The sequence below is a fragment of the Sapajus apella genome, unplaced genomic scaffold, assembly GCF_009761245.1.
Source record: "Sapajus apella isolate SASKATOON/1434 unplaced genomic scaffold, GSC_monkey_1.0 scaffold29, whole genome shotgun sequence".
Classification (NCBI taxonomy): Eukaryota; Metazoa; Chordata; class Mammalia; order Primates; family Cebidae; genus Sapajus; species Sapajus apella.
The window spans coordinates 694,042-713,463 of record NW_022436969.1 but is presented as its reverse complement, the minus strand read 5'-3'; the positions used below and the strand labels follow the sequence as shown (position 1 = coordinate 713,463).

The following is a 19,422-nucleotide window of genomic DNA, read 5'->3' as shown; positions in this document are numbered from 1 at the left end:
TTCGTTGCTTATTATACGGGATAACAGTGACAACTAAAGTGCCTACAAACTAAGTATATAAAATAATTAGATAGAAATTTGGCTGTAATAGAGCAGTTACTCTGTGCCCGAGTCAAAAGATAGAATGATATTTAACAGCACCTTTTCCAAGCACATTAGATTTCAGGCTGTTTAGTTCCTGATGAAAGTATTTGACCTTTGATATGGTTTGGCTGTGTTCTCCACCTAAATCTCGACTTGATTTTTATCTCCCAGAATTCCCACCTGTTGTGGGAGGGACCTAGAGAAAGCTAATTGCATCATGGGGGCCAGTCTTTAGTGTGCTATTCTCATGATAGTGAATAAGTCTCATGAGATCTAACGGGTTTATCAGGGGTTTCCACTTTTGTTTCTGCCCCATTTTTCTCTTGCCACTGCCATGTAAGAAGTGTCTTTCACCTCCTGCCATGATTCTGAGGCCTCTCAGCCATGTGGAACTCTGAGTCCAATTAAACCTCTTTTGTTCCCAGTTTGGGGTATGTCTTTATCAGCCATGGGAAAACAAACTAATACAGTCCTAAACTGAATAATTAGAAATAATTCTAAAACAACATTTAAATGGCGAAGAAAAATCAAGGAGGAAAAACCTAGGAACAAGAAAAGAAAAAAGAAAGAATAGACAGTACAAAAATTAAAGAATATTTTCTAAAAATCTTATCAGGAGGGCACAATGTCTGCATAAACCTTCTGAGGACTTACATTGTCTCCAAGAAATTAATGAAGGAAGCTATGTAAGAAGTTAGAGAGAACTATGGATAGATAGACTAAAAACCAAAAACTAAAGTAATCATCATAGAAACCAGTAATTGCATTTACATTTTAAAAAATCCAAAGTAATGGCTACCTGGCATATAGGGGAATTAATGGGAAAAGCTGCTGAATATTTAGTGAAATCGTTTCCCTTACAGAATACATCACAGAGAGGTAAAAATATAATATGAACATGAAAGGAGTTGAAAAGTTGAGGAGGTTTGATTTCAAATAGTGCTTCTTCCATTTTCATCTTTTCTGTGTTCTTATAAAATAAAAATTTGAACAACTGAGTGTCTAAGACCCCTTCTAAAGCAACTATCTGGTTCAATATTCAATATTTCTTTGTCTTGATTTTCTTCATATAGAGGACACTGAGTTTTGTACCTGACATGACTTTCCCCTAAGAGAGAAATTAGGGTAAGAGAATAAGAAGAAAAAGTTTATATAAACAACTATGAATCATTTGGCCTTGCATAGCAGTATTCTAGTCATATACATATAAGAACTATCTCTTAAAATCAGTGCATGAGTTAGGATTTTTTAAAGCATAGCCAGATTATTTTTATTTGTTTACCTTGACAACACACAACACTGCTTCATTTGTATTTGGATCTGTGCTAATTTTGAAGTTTCCATTTTCATTTCCTTGTAGGATTGTGTATACAGCTCTTGAGTGAGGAGTGTTTGGCAAATCCTGATCCTGTACCTTCATTCGTAAAATCTCGACGTCAATTCTGTTTTCTTCTACTTCTGTAACATACTGAAAGAGCTTCCTCTTATTATTACCAATTTATCACTTTAACAATGTGGTTTTATATTCTAAAACATGTATTTAAAGAAAAAATAAATAAGGTGATGTGAAAAGATGCACTCAATATATCGGGAAACATTTTACAAATTTAATGCCTAGCTTAGTTCTTTCCTCCTAAATTGCCTTTCCATATCGTCTCCATTCTTCAAAGGTTACCAAAAGTCTTACCTTCTGAACTTCTCTAAGATAATTTTCTTAATCATTCTAGACTTCAGAATGTGAAATATGAAGTATGAGGTCAAATATATCCTCATACATTGTAGGGATTAATGTAAAATATATGAATATGCCTATCACTGTACTTGCAAATTTTTCCTTCCTTTACTTGTACTCTGGTATAGGTTAATGAAAAAAATGAAAAGTTATTTATCAAAAGTTCAGGAAAGGAGAACGATTTCCTGAAACTATCATCATAAAAGTAGAAATATACATATGTACACACACACACGCACGCGCACACACACACACACACACACACACACATCTCATATTATTTACTGCCTAAGGAAAAGCTTGCTGATGATACAGGAAGAGCTTGTTTGGAGTTGTGAGTCAGCCTGTACTACGGTCTCCATAGGCTAGCTCCTTATTCATCTTAAGAAGCTGAAATGTAAAGGACACCAGAGAAAGTACCTCTTCTCCTTCACCCTATAAAAACGATTTAATGACAAGGAATCTGACACTAGAGCTTAACACCAACAACAAAAAAAAAAAAGTTGAACACATGAGCTACATCTAAGGCTAAGCTCTTCGGTAGCCAAGAGCATGGTTATTTTCCTAGCATCCAGAAATAACCGGTAATTCAATGATTTTTACAGAAATCATATTTTTCTCCCTATGTTATTTGCAAGTAGTAGTCATTTAAATTAAACTGTGTGATCTCACAGAGCTACCAAATTCTAGATATGTTTTTTGAAAAAGTAGATGAATCCAGATGAATGAATAGAGAGGTATACTCACAGAAGTTTCTGTGAAAGATGGTGAATTGTCATTCTCATCCTCAAGTGAAATAGTAATTGTTCCTGTATTAAATAAACCGAAAGGTTGACCACCCATGTCTCGCACTTCCATTATTAACTGGTAAGTATCACATTTCTGAAAAAAAGGAATAAGTTCATTAATGAATACTTTTATTTCCTATAACTTGCAATTATCACAACCACTGTTTAGTCATGATTATTGTACAAATATTCTTTTTGTATAAAGTTTTATTTTAAAAAATCATAAACACAAGCACAGAATGAGACATTAGCTGATCAGTACAATGGGAAGATGACGTGTTTAATATAACATTTCAAAATTTAAAGCTGCTTTATTTACAACTGCCAAAACATGAAACGAACCAATATGTCCTTCAGTAGATAAATGGATAAATAAATTGGTACATACAGACAATGGAATATTACTCAGTGCTAAAAAGAAAAGAGTTATCATGACTTAAAAAGACATGAAAAAAATTAAATGCATATTACTAAATGAAAGAAGCCAATCTGAAAAGGCTGCGTACTATATGATTCTAACTAACATTCCTAAAAATGGCAAAACTATAGAGACAGTAAAAATACTGGTGGTTGCCAGGAGTTAAGAGGGAAGAAGGCTTCAATAGGAGAAGCACAATAATCCTCAATAGGAGGATTTTTAGGGTAGTGAAATCACTCTGGATGATACTATAATGGTAGATGCATGTCTTTATACATTTGTTCAAACTCATAAACTATATAGCATCAAGAGTGAACCGCAATGTGAAAACGATGAAATTTGGGTAATAATGATGTGTGAACATAAGTTTATCGATTGTATCAAACATACCACTGTGTGGCCAGATGTTGATAGCAGGAAAGGTTAAGTGTGTGGGGGTCGGGGATAGGGAGTAGATGGGAACCGTCTGTACTTTCTACTAAATTTTGCTGTGACCCCAAAACTGCTATAAGGAAGTTTATTAATTTAAAAAGTTAAGCATATTAGAGTCAGATAAAAATATTTTTTAAAACAAAAATAAAATAAATGTAAAACAATATAATCATCAACAGATCAAATCAGGTTAATGATCTCAAGTGAGACCCTGTCTAATGTATGGTGCTTTCCCAACATCTCTGTGAAGGACAGAGGACGTCTCCAGAGAAGCCCTAACCACAGCCTACAGGAGCATGCTGAGAAAGGAGGCCAGAGCGGCCATATTGCAACTTCTCTTGGGAGTTCTCAGTCTAAATGTAGTTTAATGACTGGAAAGTTAATTAATCATCATTACTTCTCTATCCAGTAAAGGTGTAGTTGTGGTGATGACACCGGTGTCTGGGTGTATGGAGAAATGCTTTGGATGATCTGGAATTTGTTGTAAGATTTTATATTTCAGACGGGTATGGAGAGTATCAGGTTCGTCAAGGTCAATGGCGGTCACTTTTCCCACTGAAGTTCCTGTTTAGATAAATTCAAAACTGTCAAAAATTTCTACTTATATAATTGAAATATAAACAAAATAAAATCAAGGCATTGCTGTAGCAAATTCTCCCCAAGTTGAGAAATGTGAAGCTGTTCTCGAAAATGTCTCCAAGTCTCCCTTACTCGGGAACTTCAATTAGGTGGCTCCTGTGAATAACCTGATTTGTATTCTACATATGTGAAAACAGTTCCCACACTACCTTTAGAGAAATGAGCTATTACCTTTAGAAACAGTAGCTCTGAAATTCTCTCTCTATGTTCATGGACTATTTTTAAATTTAATTTAATTTTAGATTTGAAGGTACACATGCAGCTTTGTCTTTTAAAAAATATTCCTTGGCACCATAAAATAGGCATTCCTGTATATATTGTTATATCACTCTTTTTTTAGTATTTTCCTTGCTTAGAAGAAAAAGTTGAATTTTTCCTACATTTAGGTTTCTACATATCCATAGATAAATGACAATTTTAAAAAACACTGAATGAATGATGAAAAAAATAACATCTTATTTTGCTGGGAAAAAAAGTGATCCCTGGTTCACTCATAACTCCCCTGTAATATTCTGTATGAATTTCTGGGTATAGCCTGTTTTACACTAAACTATGACTTTTCCCAATGACAAAACTGAGCAACAATTCCTTCACTCCAGACTTTCTAAGCATACATTCGTAAACCAAACACCAACTTCAGCAACAACTCTACCTTGGGGAGAGCTGAGTCAAATAAATCCTGCCAGAATTATAAAATCATGATATAAAAGGGAAAAATGTATAATATTTTAAATTTAAGAAAATTTGCTCAGTCATTTACAATCCTTAACAGCAATGTCATATAACATCAATTCCTAATGGGGAAAAAAGTGTGTGTAATCAGAAATACCAGAAAAAGGATAAAATGCAATGATAAAATGTAAACATCTTTAATACTTATGAAGTGTCAAATAATCTTCTTTATCATACTACTATAAAATGTGAACTTACCGGTTCGGCAATTTTCAGGTACAGTAAAGATGGTCAGTTTGTTTTCAAAATATGGGGCATTATCATTATCATCTTCAATTTTGATGATCAAGGGGAGTGGATATTCTGGTGCATAGCCATCTGCAGTTGTTGCATAGCCATATAACTGAAAGAAAGAAAAGTACTATGAATGTATTCTCAAATGACAAATTATGCACAAAAGTAAGCCTAGCAGTGGGGGGAAATGTAACATTAAAAAAAAAATCACCCTCAAAGATCTGTAACTAAGAAGTGATGCAATGGAGAGATAACACACAGATGCAATCTCTCTGCCTGCCGCGTGGTTTCAATCCCCTCTAGGAGCTATTTCTCATTATTCCCACAATCTAAGCACCATGTACTCCAGGTGTTCCCTGAATTAACTGTACACGGTTTCACTTGTTAGAATGCATGTAGATTTCCCCCAGTTATGTTATTAACAAGCATTTTTAAAGTTCCTAAAAATATAATTCTATTTATGTCTAGATTTGTGTGTATATATATATATATGCAAATAAAAAGACATCACAACTCTTTCAGGATAATTCAGTTCTAAGTACTTTACCTATATTTTCTCATTTTTCTATTGTAAGCATGTATTTCTTCACAATAAAAATGTTAATAAAAGCATATACATATGAGAAACCCCATTTCAAAATGAACACCTTGTTCCCAACAGCCAGTATTTAATCTCCTTTCCCTTTAAACTCCAAATTATTCCTGCACCCTCCTCATGTGGTTTGTGCATAGTAAGTGTTCAGTAAATAGTTGTTGAACGTATTTTCATCACTCATGTTACCAACTAAGCCTCCTCAAAGTAAATTCTGTATTAACACGTTCTTTACCACAACTCTTCTAATTTTCTCTACTGTAACCATTTCTAAATGAAATAGGATTAAAATTCCAGGCATTAAACTCCTCTCTCTCTCTCTCATGAGCCTTAGCAGTCAGTTGCTGAGCTCTAGAGATTATGGCATTTGTGTGTCTCTCATGCATGTTCTCTTTTCTGTTCCCACTGCTATCATCTTCATGTGACTCCACATGCATTCTGCGCGTTGACTCACCAACTTTGCTGCAGTTGTTCTGACATTCCCTATTCCTATCTATGTAGCCTCAGAAGTCTAATTTTATTTTCATAAAACACAATTTTAACTATGATACTCCTTAATCAGACTCATCTATGACTTACCCACTAGCTGCTAAAGTAACCACAAAATCCTAATTATTGTGTTAAAAGGCAACATTTCATGTTCACTGATCATGCTAACCTGGAGAGGAAAGAATTTATACTCCAAACTCTGGGATAGAGTGTATTAAAATAATCATCCATGTTGTCTCTGCCCTCTTACTTACTTTTCCGCAAATAACTTCCAGGTGGCATTTTTCAGTAATAAAACTTATATTATGACTTCCATCATTCTGATTTCTATATCTTTTTTATGATTAATTCTAAATTCAGAGGAGGAATACAGTAATATATCATTATCACCTCACCATATCACCACCACCACCACCATCATCATCACCACTACCACCAGCATCACCTCCACCACCACTACTACCACCACCACAAGCACCACCATCATCACCACACTACCATCACCACCATTATCCTCATGACCATCACCACTACCACCACCACTACCACCACCATCATCATCGTCATCATCAATACTGTTACCATCACCATCACCACCACCACTACCATCATTACTACCACCATCAGAAGCAGCAACATCATCAGCACACTACCATCACTACCCCACCACCATCATCATCGTTATCACCACTACCACTACCACCACCATCACCACCATCATCATCACCATACTACCATCACCACCATCACCACCACCACCACCATCATTGTCACTATTATTACCATCGCCACCACCATCACCATCATTACCACCACCATCAGCAGCAGCAACACCATCACCACACTACCATCACTACCATCATCATCATTACCACCACCACCACCATCACCACCACCACCATCATCACTACTATCACTATTACCATCACTATCATCACCACCATCATCACCACCATCACCACCACCATCACCACACTACCATCACCACCATCACCACCATTATAATTATCACCACTACCACCACCACCATCACCACCACCAACATCATCATCACCATGCTACCATCACTACCATCACCACCATCATCATCATTATCACCACTACCACTACCACCACCACCACCACCACCACCACCACCACCACCACCACCATCACCATTACCACCACATCAACATAACCACCACTGCCATCATCATCACCACCACCACCATCACCACTATGATCATCAGCACTACTACCACTATCACTATTATCACCACCGTCATCATCATCACAACCAGCACATTCAGATGTCAACACTACTCACCTTTCCTAACAATCGTTCCCCTTCTCTTCATATAGATGTTGTGAATTTTTATTCCTTAAAATGCTGCTATTTTGAGATATTGGCTGGATAAAACTATAAAGTTGTAACTTATTTTAAATTATAAACTATTCTCTCCTTTTTCCTCTGGCAATGATCACAGTAACAAGCAAAGATAGAAAGCAGGTTGGCAAATAGAACCCTATCAAATAATTCCTCAGCAAAATTGAAAATGAAGTGGACATTGCAACATACAGAGTAGGCAGCTTTTTATTTCTCCTCAAGAGTGACTTCTAGTGTTAGATCTTTTCTCTAGTAAGAAATTGTAAAAATGGCAGAGAACTTAGATACTTTCTATCAATTATTTATTTGTTAATGAGTAGAGAGTTCAAAATGATTGCAATGGTGCTTAGCTTACTGCTCTTGTAAGAACTTGCATACACTATTTTTTAAAGTAAAAATGTGTTATATTATTAGAAGTAAAGTATGTTTATTCTAGAGAAATTGGAAGGTACATAAAATTATAAAGAAAATATGCCATTATTATCCCACCATTAATTTTATATTTAATAATGAAACATCTAAAGTGGAACATTTATACACACACACACACATATGTGTATATATAGATAATACGTACATGTGTGTGTGTGTGTGTGTGTGTGTGTGTGTGTATACCTCCCCACAGCTGTTAACTTCTTTCATAGCTGCCTTGAGGTGGCCACCAGATACTACTCATTCTCCAGATGTCTGCTAAGATATTACTCTCTGAACTGCACAGGTATGAGATAAGTTTTTTTATATGCTCCTTTAGCAAAGAACTTTATTATACTCTTTTACAATTCAAGACAATGTGTTTAATTAATTTTATTCTCCACCATTCCAAAAGCCTACTATAAATTTCATGTTTCATCAGATGAAACATCAGAACATCAAAGAATTATATAAAATTAACAGAAACGAAATGATTTAATTATCAGAAGAATTAGAATTGTCTTGTCCTTGGGTAGGATAAGATAGAATCAAATGAATTGGTAAATTTGTTCTGGGTTACCTACAAAGTAAAACAGTACTAAGGGATCTCAATGCTGAAGAATAGTGAGAGAAAAGAATAAACCCCCTCCCCCACACACACACACACAAAGCTGTGTAAGGGGCTGAGGAAGTGGATCCAACACTTACACATTTAAGATCACCTTGGATGACTGGGTCCCATCCCAGACCAATTAAATCAGAATACCTGGGCATGCGTCCAAGCATCCGTATTTTTTCTTATAATGTACAGCCAGGCTTGAGAATAATTGAGCTATTTTATTATAGATAACTCTAAACTCAGTGAAACTCTTTGTCATTTCTCTGGGATTACAGACCAAAATATGTCCTTTAAAATTCTATCATTATATTTTCTATATCCTCTCCCGCTCTACTTCTCTTATGATATCTACTGTTTTTCCTCATCAATGATAAACAGAAATGTAAAGTTTATATTGCATATTAATATCTTAAATATTGAATCAAATAATTTATTATAATATGTGAACAAGCATAATTGAAAATATTAATAAGCCAGTAATAAAGATATAATTCTGAAGAAATATCTTAATAATCCTACCGCAAACTGTTGATATTGCTCACGGTCAATGCTTCTTGTACAAAAGATATCCCCAGTGTCTCTCTCTATGTAAAACAAGTTGTAGGGTTCTTTGTCCACGCCTGGTCCACTTATGGAATAAAAGATGGTGTAATTCTGTGCAGTGTCAGATTGAATCTGCAGTAATAATTCAGGAATAGAACAAATATGTCATGATAAATATTTTCAACCTAACCTCTTGTGATGGTTCATTTTTTATCACTAGCCCTCTTTCCTGCTCTCCTATTCTTTCTTTCTTCTGCTTATGTGTCCATGATCTCCCACGTTTTCCAAATTTTTATTTGCATTTTGCATTGTGCAAAGTCACAAATTCTGTCACTTATTTGATCTCAAGGTTTTTGTCATTTGCATATCTATGAAATCTGTAGAGTAATACACCTTTTCAATTCTTATTTACTTATTCTTATCTTCATGTAAGTAACAGTAACAGTTTCAGTGATTTTAAATTCTTTGGAAATAAATATTATGTGATTAATAAAACTAGAAGTAATGCAACTTTTCTTCCACAATTAATTCCTCAAAAATTACAAAATTTTGGCTGGGCACAGTGGCTCACACTTGTAATCCCAACACTTTGGGAGGCCTAGGCAGGCAAATCACCTGAGGTCAGGAGTTCAAGACCAGTCTAGCCAACATAATGCTACCCCATCTCTACCAAAAATGCAAAAATTAGCCGGGCATGGTGGTGGGTGCCCGTAATACCAGCTACTTGGGAGGGTGAGCAAGAGAACTGCTTGAACCCAGGAGGTGAAGGTTGCAGTGAGCCGAGTTCGTGCCACTGCGCTCCAAAATTTCAAAACTGTTCTATGTTTGCATTCCAGCTATGTGGCAGTGAGGCTTACTTAGTAAGCAGAAATACAGGCCATATTTATTAAAAAAAAAAAAAAAACAAGTGTTAGTTTAAGTGAGAGTTGAACTATGCAACACATGTAGGTGTGCCTTCTGTACATTAGTGTTAACAAGTCTAGCATAATATTTGGGTGAATTTAGATGTAGACTTAAGAGATCAGAAACTCCAAATACAAAACTTATTTCTAAATTTTTAAATATATCTGTAAGAAAGTAATAAGATATACTGGGCCACTTCTATGGGATCCTAGTTCTGGTGAATGGATGACCATGATTTGTACCATTAGTTTAAAGCTCTGATTCAACATGCTGTGCAATTCAAATGAAAAGTTTAACAATGAAAAACTCTGACGTATATAAAATCAAATAAGGTGAAATGCACCTGCTGAATGTGTTGTGGAAATGGACCCAATGAGTTCTCCATCAATGAACACGGAATAGGACCCCATCGTCTCTTGCTGCGCTTGAGGGCTGTGTCTTTGGCATGTCTCTTCTTAGCAGCCTACATTTGACAAGAAACAAAGGAATGTAGTATTGCTTATCATTTTTGGAACTGTGATTTTCAACACGTACATCAACAAGCAGATGTAAGGATTATACATTAGAGTATCATGGATAGTCATCAAGGCATTTCTATTGATAACAGGCACACACACCTCAGGCTGTATTATGTTCCTCTGTTCTACCTATTTATTTACTCAGTTAACCACCAGGAACCGTATAGAGCATTTGGAAAGACGTCACTTTGAGAAGTTATAGACCCCCCTCAAAGTAGATAATTAATAAATATTTAAGAATCACTTTATTCCACTAGGAATGGTACAACCAAAATCTGTTAAAACCCTTGCTACAGTACAATCATTTATACATCTCTATAAAGACACAGGTCAGCATTTGCTCAAGTATACTTGATTTTGCACAATGTGGGGACTCTACGATGTGGATATATAATAACATTTTGTAAGCCTTAAGCATATTAAGAGGAGTTCTTATAATCAAATGGAATTTAGTTGGGAAATCTGCTCATAAATGGAATCAGTTATTAACAAATGATTTTATAAGATGAAATTCATTAGGGTGAGTTTCCTGAAAATGGGATGGAAATTCCAGCAACTTTTTCTTCCTGCTTTCTGAACTGAGCTCTACCACTCACTGCAAGAAAACGAGCCTAGAGTCAAACGTTCAAACTCATCCTGTGGACTGGCCACACCTCCACTCTCTGAACAGAGGAGCTCCCTCATAGAATTTTTGAGTAAGATGGAAGTGAGCTTTAGACAATCTCTTCTCCTCTTTAAAGAGAGACTCAAACCTGCAATCAGTGGGAAGAGAGCCGCACAGGGTGGAGCCCACATCTCCAGCCTGAATCACATTTCGCTGAGTTTTAGACCCGCCCCTGTCTTGCCCTTGCTCCTCAGGTTGGTTTGTTCTTATTGCCAAACCTGAAATTACTATCAGAAAACTTTGATATTCTTACTTTGATCCCTGTCTACAGAGTCATTTATCTTTATGCAAATTTGTAAATAGTTCTGCCACTCCTTAAAAGTCTAGTTTTTATTTACATTAATTGTAAGTGGAAAAAGACAAATTTATCATTCAGTAGCACGGATTTTAATGTGAAAGAAGTATATAACATGAAGGAGGCCCATAAGCAGATTACTGTGCAAGGTTGCTTATGCCCTTGCCTTATACCTTGTTTTCTCTTGCGGACAGTACAACTTCTATTGTTTTTTGTTCCTGTCTCTGACGGTCTGAAAGGAAAATGGAAAAACTTTTCCTTTCAGAAGACAAAATGAGGTCATGTGTTGTGTAAATGGAGCCATCTTCTAGAACTCTGAAGTTAGGATCACTGGACAGGATTAGGCTGGCCGACTTGAGACACTCCTCCAGATTCACTGCAGGGAAGAAATGTCACAGCAATTTGTCAGATCAAAAAGGAGTAGAACAAGTTTTACAGGAATGACAACCATGAGTTAGTGCACGAGAAGCAGAGAAAGGGAGGTTACATTTGGAATGTGCTCAGCACCTGCTATTCTAAAGTGTGGGGGCCATGAAGATTGAATAATTAAATTAATGGAGTCACATTTTCCACTACTTTCGCCATACATTAATTTAAGAAGTAAAATATTTTCCTAGTGTCACTGGTTTTATTCTCTTTTCTTTGAACTCTTAATCATCTTGTGTGTGTGTGTGAATTTATATCTCTGTATACAAACTTGATTTTTTATGTAATAAGTGGTATAACTGCATGATGTCAGTAGATTTGAACTTTTTGAAATAGTCTGATAGTTAAAACTACCTTGCCAAAAATAAGAAAACTCAGTGGCTCACACCTGTAATCTCAGCACTTTGGGAGGATGAAGGAGGCGGGTCACAAGGTAAGGCATTCTAGACCAGCCTGGCCAACATGGTGAAACCCCGTCTCTGCTAAATACAGGTGGCTCGTGCCTGTATTCCCAGCACTTTGGGAGGCTGAGGCAGGTGGATCACCTGAGGTCAGGAGTTCAAGTCTAGCCTGGCCAACATGGCGAAACTCCGTCTCTACTAAAAATACAAAAATTAGCTGAGCATGGTGGCAGGCACCTGTAATCCCAGCTACTCAGGAGGCTGAGTCAGGAGAATTGCTTAAACATGGGAGGTGGAGGTTACAGTGAGCAGAGATAGCATCACTGCATTCCAGCCTGGACAACAGAGCAAGACTTTGTCTCAAAAAAATAAATATATAAATAAGAAGAAAACTAGTCTATTCTTAAGTAATATTTCCTAGTAATATTGCAAATAATCTTTCTGTAATGCATTTTGAGGTTTAGTAAGCCCAATGCATTGTGGTCATTATCAAATTACTTCCTTTACAGATTCATATTTAACACATTCAGTGTATTTAATAATTTAAAACATTAAAGCACTGAGAAAAACAGCATCTGGCTCGGAAAGGATACCATTTCTCTATTCAGTTTGTAATTTTTTACATGTGAACTCAAAGTCAGTGAAAAACCTTGATGAAAAAAATGTTACCTTTGAACTCAAGAACAATCAACTTATACTTCAGAGATGCCTATGGTACCAAGACCCACCAAAACTTTGATTTTCACAAGGTATTCTGTGAAATATGTCACATTTATTCTTGGTGGATGCTTGTTTATTGTAATCAGCCTTGAGTACAAATTTATTGGAGGCATTTAAATTTTGAGACATCCATTTCATGTCCAATCAATTAAAGAATCTTAGCTTTGAACTTTTAGCAGCAGATTAGCTGATACAGATTAGAATATGCTCCTGATTTGGGTGCCTTGCTTTGTTTAATGTAATCCAAGATAATTTAGCCTTCTGATGTTTGCTAATTTTTTTGGCAAGAGAAGTATACAACTAACTTTATTATTTTAATTGTTTCTAACCACTACCAAAAAACAAGTAGCCTATCAGTATTGCACGTCCAATTTTAACATCAAGTAGCCACTACATGGCTTTTATCCCAAACTTTACAAGGGCAGCCTGAAGCTAAATGTGCCAAGTTACAACTATGAAATTGTTAGTAAAGTTTCTCACCTTTGCCTACAAGTGTTTCAGCCTGAAGATGAGAAGGAACTCGAAGAGAAATTTTCTGACAAGCATCGCAAAGTAATATTAAAACCTCAAAAAAAAAAGAAAAAAATATATCAGGAATTACATTTGATCACAAATGTTCACGTTACAACTTTTTCTTATTAATAAAAATATTGCCTATTTTGGAAACAAATTAATCATTTTATTCTTTAAATTTTTAATGTTCACTTTAAAAGGAACCAGCAAAGAGAATAGCTTTAGGGATAACACTGTCATTTAGTGTCAATGAAAAAATTAAGAGAATAGTAGCTCTTAGAACCTAACTTGTAACAATGCAAGAAAATATTTCACAAACCATTGACTTTAAATAGAAGTTATACATCTCTAAAACCATTCATAAATGTCTGTCTGATTTTTAGCGTGAAGAACATACTTAACTCTGAAATGCATAATTACGTATCTGTACTAATTCTCCAATCATTATTTTTACTGTTTGAAGGTATAGTTGATAGAGTCTAGAAAATAGTTGAATTTTTTTACCTCACAAAAAAATGCCACCCCCACTAAAATTATTTTTCTCAAATCAATTTTCAGACAGACTTGGACAAAACTGCAAAGTCTAAATGATCTCAGATCACATGACTAGTCTAAAAACAAATATAGGTCACAATATGGAGAGTGTCTTTCAAATAGGTAAAGATTTTTAATGAAATTCAAGACCCAGCTATTGTTTTTAAAAGCTAGGCAGTTCAAACACAAAGATACTATCTGAAAAACAAAAGAAAAGCTATCATTTCAAAAATGTCTACAAGTTCACAACGTATTTTGTGTCCTTTTCTTGGCGTTTTCCATTTGTTTCTCATTATCAAAATAACTGCTTTTTTATTATTTAAATAGAAGACAGAGTAGAGCTAGATTTCCAAGAAACATGTAGGTCAATTTTATGAGCAGCTTTTCTCTGAAGATATATTTCTAGAATGATGGAACCCATTATTTGTGAGGAGGAAAGAGAATGGATTAACATCCATATTAAGGATGTGTACTTTTTTTCCAGCTCAAATCAAGTCTATCAGATAGATTGTAGCAGTCTAATTAAATAGTTTATAATTTTGTTAATCTCTGTTAGGCAGAAATCTAGAATTTAAAAGACCACATTTTATTTAGTTCTAATTTAAAAGCCACTTTTTAAAACATGAGACATTCATATGTATTTAATTTTTTAAATATGTTCATCCCTAATACCAAGGAACATACTAAATTATACTCAAATAACTTTCTGAGCATAGACCAAACTATTAGTAGTGGTCTAAATATATAATGTTGAAAGAGCATTTTGTAATTAGGATATACATGTGTACATACATATACACACATGCACATATATATATACACATATACCTGTACATATACCTATATGTATGTGTGTGCATGTGTATAAATATGCACACAGTCACATATTGCTTACATTCTAAGAAATGCAACATTAGGTGATTTCATCATTTTGCAGACATTGTAGAGTATATTTACCATACACCTAGAATACATAGTCTACTACACACCTAGGTTATACCTACATGGTGTACACCATGGTATATATATGTATACCCCATGGTATACATCATGGTACAGCCTAGGTGTATAGTATATAGTATAGCCTCTTGTTCCTAAGCTACAAGCCTGTACAGCATGTTCCTCTACCGAATACTGTAAGAAATTATAAGTATTTGTGTAACTAAACATTTTTAGATATAGAAAAAGAATATTAAAATATAATATAAAAGGTAAGAAATGGTTCATCTATACAGGGCAGCTCCGGTATAATCTATGGGACCAGTCATATATGTAGTCCACCATTGACTGAAGCATTGTTATGCAGCGTATGACTGTATGTGTATGTGTGTGTACATATGCAGGTGTACATGCAGATATATAAATATGTGACACATTCTCATAGGTTATATCCACACTTCTACTCCCACCGCCATCTTCTTTTCTTCCCATCCTGGGAGTCCATGCTGATGGTCCTCCCTCTGCAGGCAGAGCCACTGAGTGGTTCCACTCATTAAATACTATTCCAGTCTTCAGGTTAAATCAATGACTAAGTGTCTTAGTGACACCCTTTTAGTTAGTTTCAGGGTCAGAAATAAATGAACAGGAGATGAATTATCCAAGAGATAGCAGATAGTACAGGGATCAGAAGCAAAAGAAATGTGGGTAGAATCCTTCGGAAAATTTTTACCACATTTTACCAAACTTGTACTAACTCAAGATGGTATCTGAGTTATCTTCTCCTCAAGCAGTTCCAGAATGAGAAGGTGACCAACAAGCCTGAATTGTATATTATTTACATGGAGGAAATATTTGTCCCCATACATGCCATTTCTAAAAATATAATTTGAAACGAAAATATTTTGCTAAAATGAACAAAAAGGAAATTCACAGCTCAGAAATGATGGATGCATGTGTGAAATAAACCCCCTCTCTTCCCACACCACCAAAAAAGAAATAGCACCTTATACACAGTTACAAAGCTATTAAAAACCAAGTGGAAGTGAAGTTAAGGATATTTTCAATGACTGTCACATTTTTGTTATTTTTCTTAAACCATTCTTTGCTTAAACTGCTTCATGGGTAAAATTCAAAAAGTCCTGGATAATTTCCATGTTCACCAGAATCCTTTCTCCTTTTTTGTTTCTCAGTAGAACTCAGCATGTTAAATAACATGAGTTTACATAATCACTGGTAGCAAAAGTAAACCTCAGAACCTTCTGAGCCAAGTGCCTAAGGAATGAATTCATTTCTCTACTGCTTAGAAAAACACCACAGCAGGATGTAAGAGGGATTCCCTTGAAAAATTTTAACACCCTGGCAGTGGGTGCTTGAGAAGTAAGAGAAACACTTTTCATCCTGGATCCCAAGTGTGCCAACCCTTCCCTGAATCTTCCTCAGATCTGTTTTTGTTTTCCCCGATCTCTCTTCTTTGCCTCCCATTCCCACTGCTAGTCTCTTTCAAGCCCAAATCGCAAAGAGGAAGCAGGTAGTAACGTGTTTGAATTCCCTAATCCTTTGGTTGTTACTCACCAGGAGAGAGAAAAGGAGCTGCTTACAGAAGATGCTCCCTGGGGCAGCGGAGGCCACAGCCATCAGAAGCAGTCCCAATGGCCAGGGACAATGGCCAGATAACAAGGCAGCCTGGGATGCACAGGGCAGCTAAGCAGGCACTGGCACTTGGGCAGGATATTCTGCCGCCACCTTGATGCAGCTGAGCTTGGTTTGGAAGAGAGTCAGGAGGTAAGTGACAAACAGGAGGAGGAGCAACAGAATTGCTTTCCCCCTATTCCCTGGCCAGTCTCCTTCCTTGCAGTTCAATTAACTCTAAATGCAAAGAGGTTTTCCCACAAGTGAGAAGGGTGGGGTACAAAACACCCCAAAACCCAGTCAGTAGCTCCTCCTCACAGCAGCTTTCAAAATTTCTCTTGCCACTTAGCACATAGACAGAAGCAGGAGGGAACACCCTTCGTCCTCAGCCCTCCTCCCTTTCCCCCAGGTTGATGCTGTGAAGTCCTCCCCACTTATTACCCACTCCCACAGCCTCCCCTCCTTCTTGGCCTTATTAACCTGTCTTGCCCCTGGGTATAAACATAAATTGTGCACAAACGCCATGCAAGGAAGTGATGCCTCCTCGACTGCCATTGGCAAATCAGAGGACCTAAGCATGTGTAATCACACTTATCAGAAGTTATCTCCCATCTAAGCATTTAGGTATTGTCGGTCCTGTAGAGCATTGTAGTTCTGCCAGAGAGCTGGCATTCCAGTTTAAAGCAGCGACTTCTAAAGGCATTGTGTGTACTTCTTGTCATCGACAATTCACTGTGGTTGGTCCTCTAGATGTCACAAGGAACTTATCAGAATGTAAAGACTTCATGAAAGTAAGAGAATAAAGAAATAGCTAGCATATAATCTTTCTTCTGGCTTTCCTTTGGTTATACATGAAGCCATTGCTTTTTACCCCTATAATTTTTCAAGGACAACTACCATCTTTGAGACCAAGTCTCTCTAAAATCACTCCATTCACCCTAATTACCTGTACATTACATATAGGATATCCTAGCCTAATAGTACAATAAGGCTATCAAATGTAGGTGTTTTTAAACCCTAATGATTATTCTAATAAGAGCTTTAGCATCATTATTTCTATCCCAACTTAGTGAGCTCAGTGACATCAATTGCACTCAATGGCAGTGATGGAAGTTAGGAGAGGAAGATGCATATTTTCAAATGTTAAGGTAGAGCCCAACACCCAGGCTGCTGAGAAGGGAGGAATGACAGATTTTCTTCAGCTTATTTGACAATGGGAACAATTGCTTCTTTATGTAGAGACAAATATTAATGTAACTGCTTCATTAGAAGTAGAACCTAGTAAGATTTGGAAAATGAATGACCCATGAGAAAAAATCTAAAAGATATCTTGTAGTATTTTATTGCTAGTGGTCTACCCAGTAATGAACATATTTTGCGACTGCATTGGAATTTGATTTCTCAATCAGAAAATACATTCACTTTAATGGAATATTTTTACATCTAACGTTTTGGGAGAAAAGAGTAGGAATATAAAAATAGAAAAATTATTTAGATGTGTATGTATGGAGCCAAGTGTAACTCTGTGCATGTTTAAGCATAATCATCTAAGTATATATTTAGATAGATAGATATACAGATAAATAGATAGATACAGATAAATAAATAGTCATATAGCTTAAATGATTCAAAGACAAATTCTCTGACCCTACGAAGTAGAAAGACATTTTTCAGCTAATGAAGTTATCATTACCTCTTTCTATAATATGATATTCTCCAACGAACTAGGAAAATATAGAAAAGCAAAATTAAATTGGCGTTACTGAAAAAAAATGGCATATATTTGCTGGATGAAGAGATTCCAGGCACTGCTAAATTCAAGTGAACCAGAATACTCTGCACAGTTCTACAAAATTGATGTTCTGATCCTAGTTCTTTTAACCTACCTTCTGCATGCTCTTTTCTCATTATCTATCGTTCTCAAAGATAATAGAAAAGCTTGTGTAAAAGCTAACACTAAATCATTTGTTTGCAAATCTATTACATTAATATTTCTCCCATATTTTGTATTTGCACACAAAGGTTTCCTAAAAATAAAATATAGGCACCTTAGAGGTAAAAAATAATTCATTATTACAAATTATTGACTTACTTAAAATTGACTCTGCCTTAAAATTAAATGAAAACAAGATTTATTTCTTCTAATTTTCTGCCATCAGATTATTCAGTAAGAATTCTTAATCTCTTTTCTGTTGCCATCAAGATATACCGCAGACTGGGTAATTTATTTAAAACACACACACACACACACACACACACACACACACACACACACACACACACACAGAAGTTTGTTTGGCTCATGGTTCAGGACACTGCGAAGTCCAAGAGCATGGCATGGGCATCTGATGAGGGTAGTCCCATGATAGAAGGCAGAAGACAGAGCCAGTGCACCAGACAGACAAGGAAGTGGCCTAACTTACCAGTTATCAGAAGTCCACTCTCATGATAACTAACCCATTCCTGAGGGTGGAGACTTCATGGCATAATCAACTTTTAAAGATCCCACCTCTTAACATCATTATAATGGCAGCCAAATTTCAATATGAGTTTTGGCAGAAACATTCAAACCACTACAAGCTCTATTTTATTTTTAGTTCTACCTGTATGTTTGTTTGTTTTAATCTATATCTAAATTAATAGGCTTAAGTAAAAGATTGATAATGTTGTGTGGTGGTTAAGAACTTGTACTTAGAAGCTAGAATGCCTGGGTTCAAATCCTGGCTTTACTACTTATTAGCAATTAAACCCCTAGGCAAGTTAGTTAACTCTCCTGTGCCTCAGTCTCTTTATCTAAAACA

The 19,422-nt window shown here is 35.9% G+C and overlaps 1 protein-coding gene across 2 annotated transcripts in view; it reads right to left on the bottom strand.

Moving 5' to 3' along the window:
* The window catches only part of DSC1 (desmocollin 1), a 29,462-nt gene extending 12,531 nt beyond the window's left edge, over positions 1 to 16,931 (bottom strand). For both annotated transcript variants that reach the window (XM_032293121.1, XM_032293120.1), the window contains exons 1-9: positions 16,565 to 16,931; positions 13,487 to 13,571; positions 11,633 to 11,835; positions 10,326 to 10,445; positions 9,056 to 9,211; positions 5,024 to 5,168; positions 3,852 to 4,018; positions 2,564 to 2,698; positions 1,367 to 1,552 (exon numbers count right to left, since the gene is read on the bottom strand). In XM_032293121.1, the coding sequence (XP_032149012.1) occupies positions 1,367 to 1,552; positions 2,564 to 2,698; positions 3,852 to 4,018; positions 5,024 to 5,168; positions 9,056 to 9,211; positions 10,326 to 10,445; positions 11,633 to 11,835; positions 13,487 to 13,571; positions 16,565 to 16,627 (1,260 nt within the window). In that variant the 5' untranslated portion in view covers positions 16,628 to 16,931. The remainder of the gene's footprint in view (positions 1 to 1,366; positions 1,553 to 2,563; positions 2,699 to 3,851; positions 4,019 to 5,023; positions 5,169 to 9,055; positions 9,212 to 10,325; positions 10,446 to 11,632; positions 11,836 to 13,486; positions 13,572 to 16,564) is intronic.
* Positions 16,932 to 19,422: the final 2,491 nt, after the last annotated feature.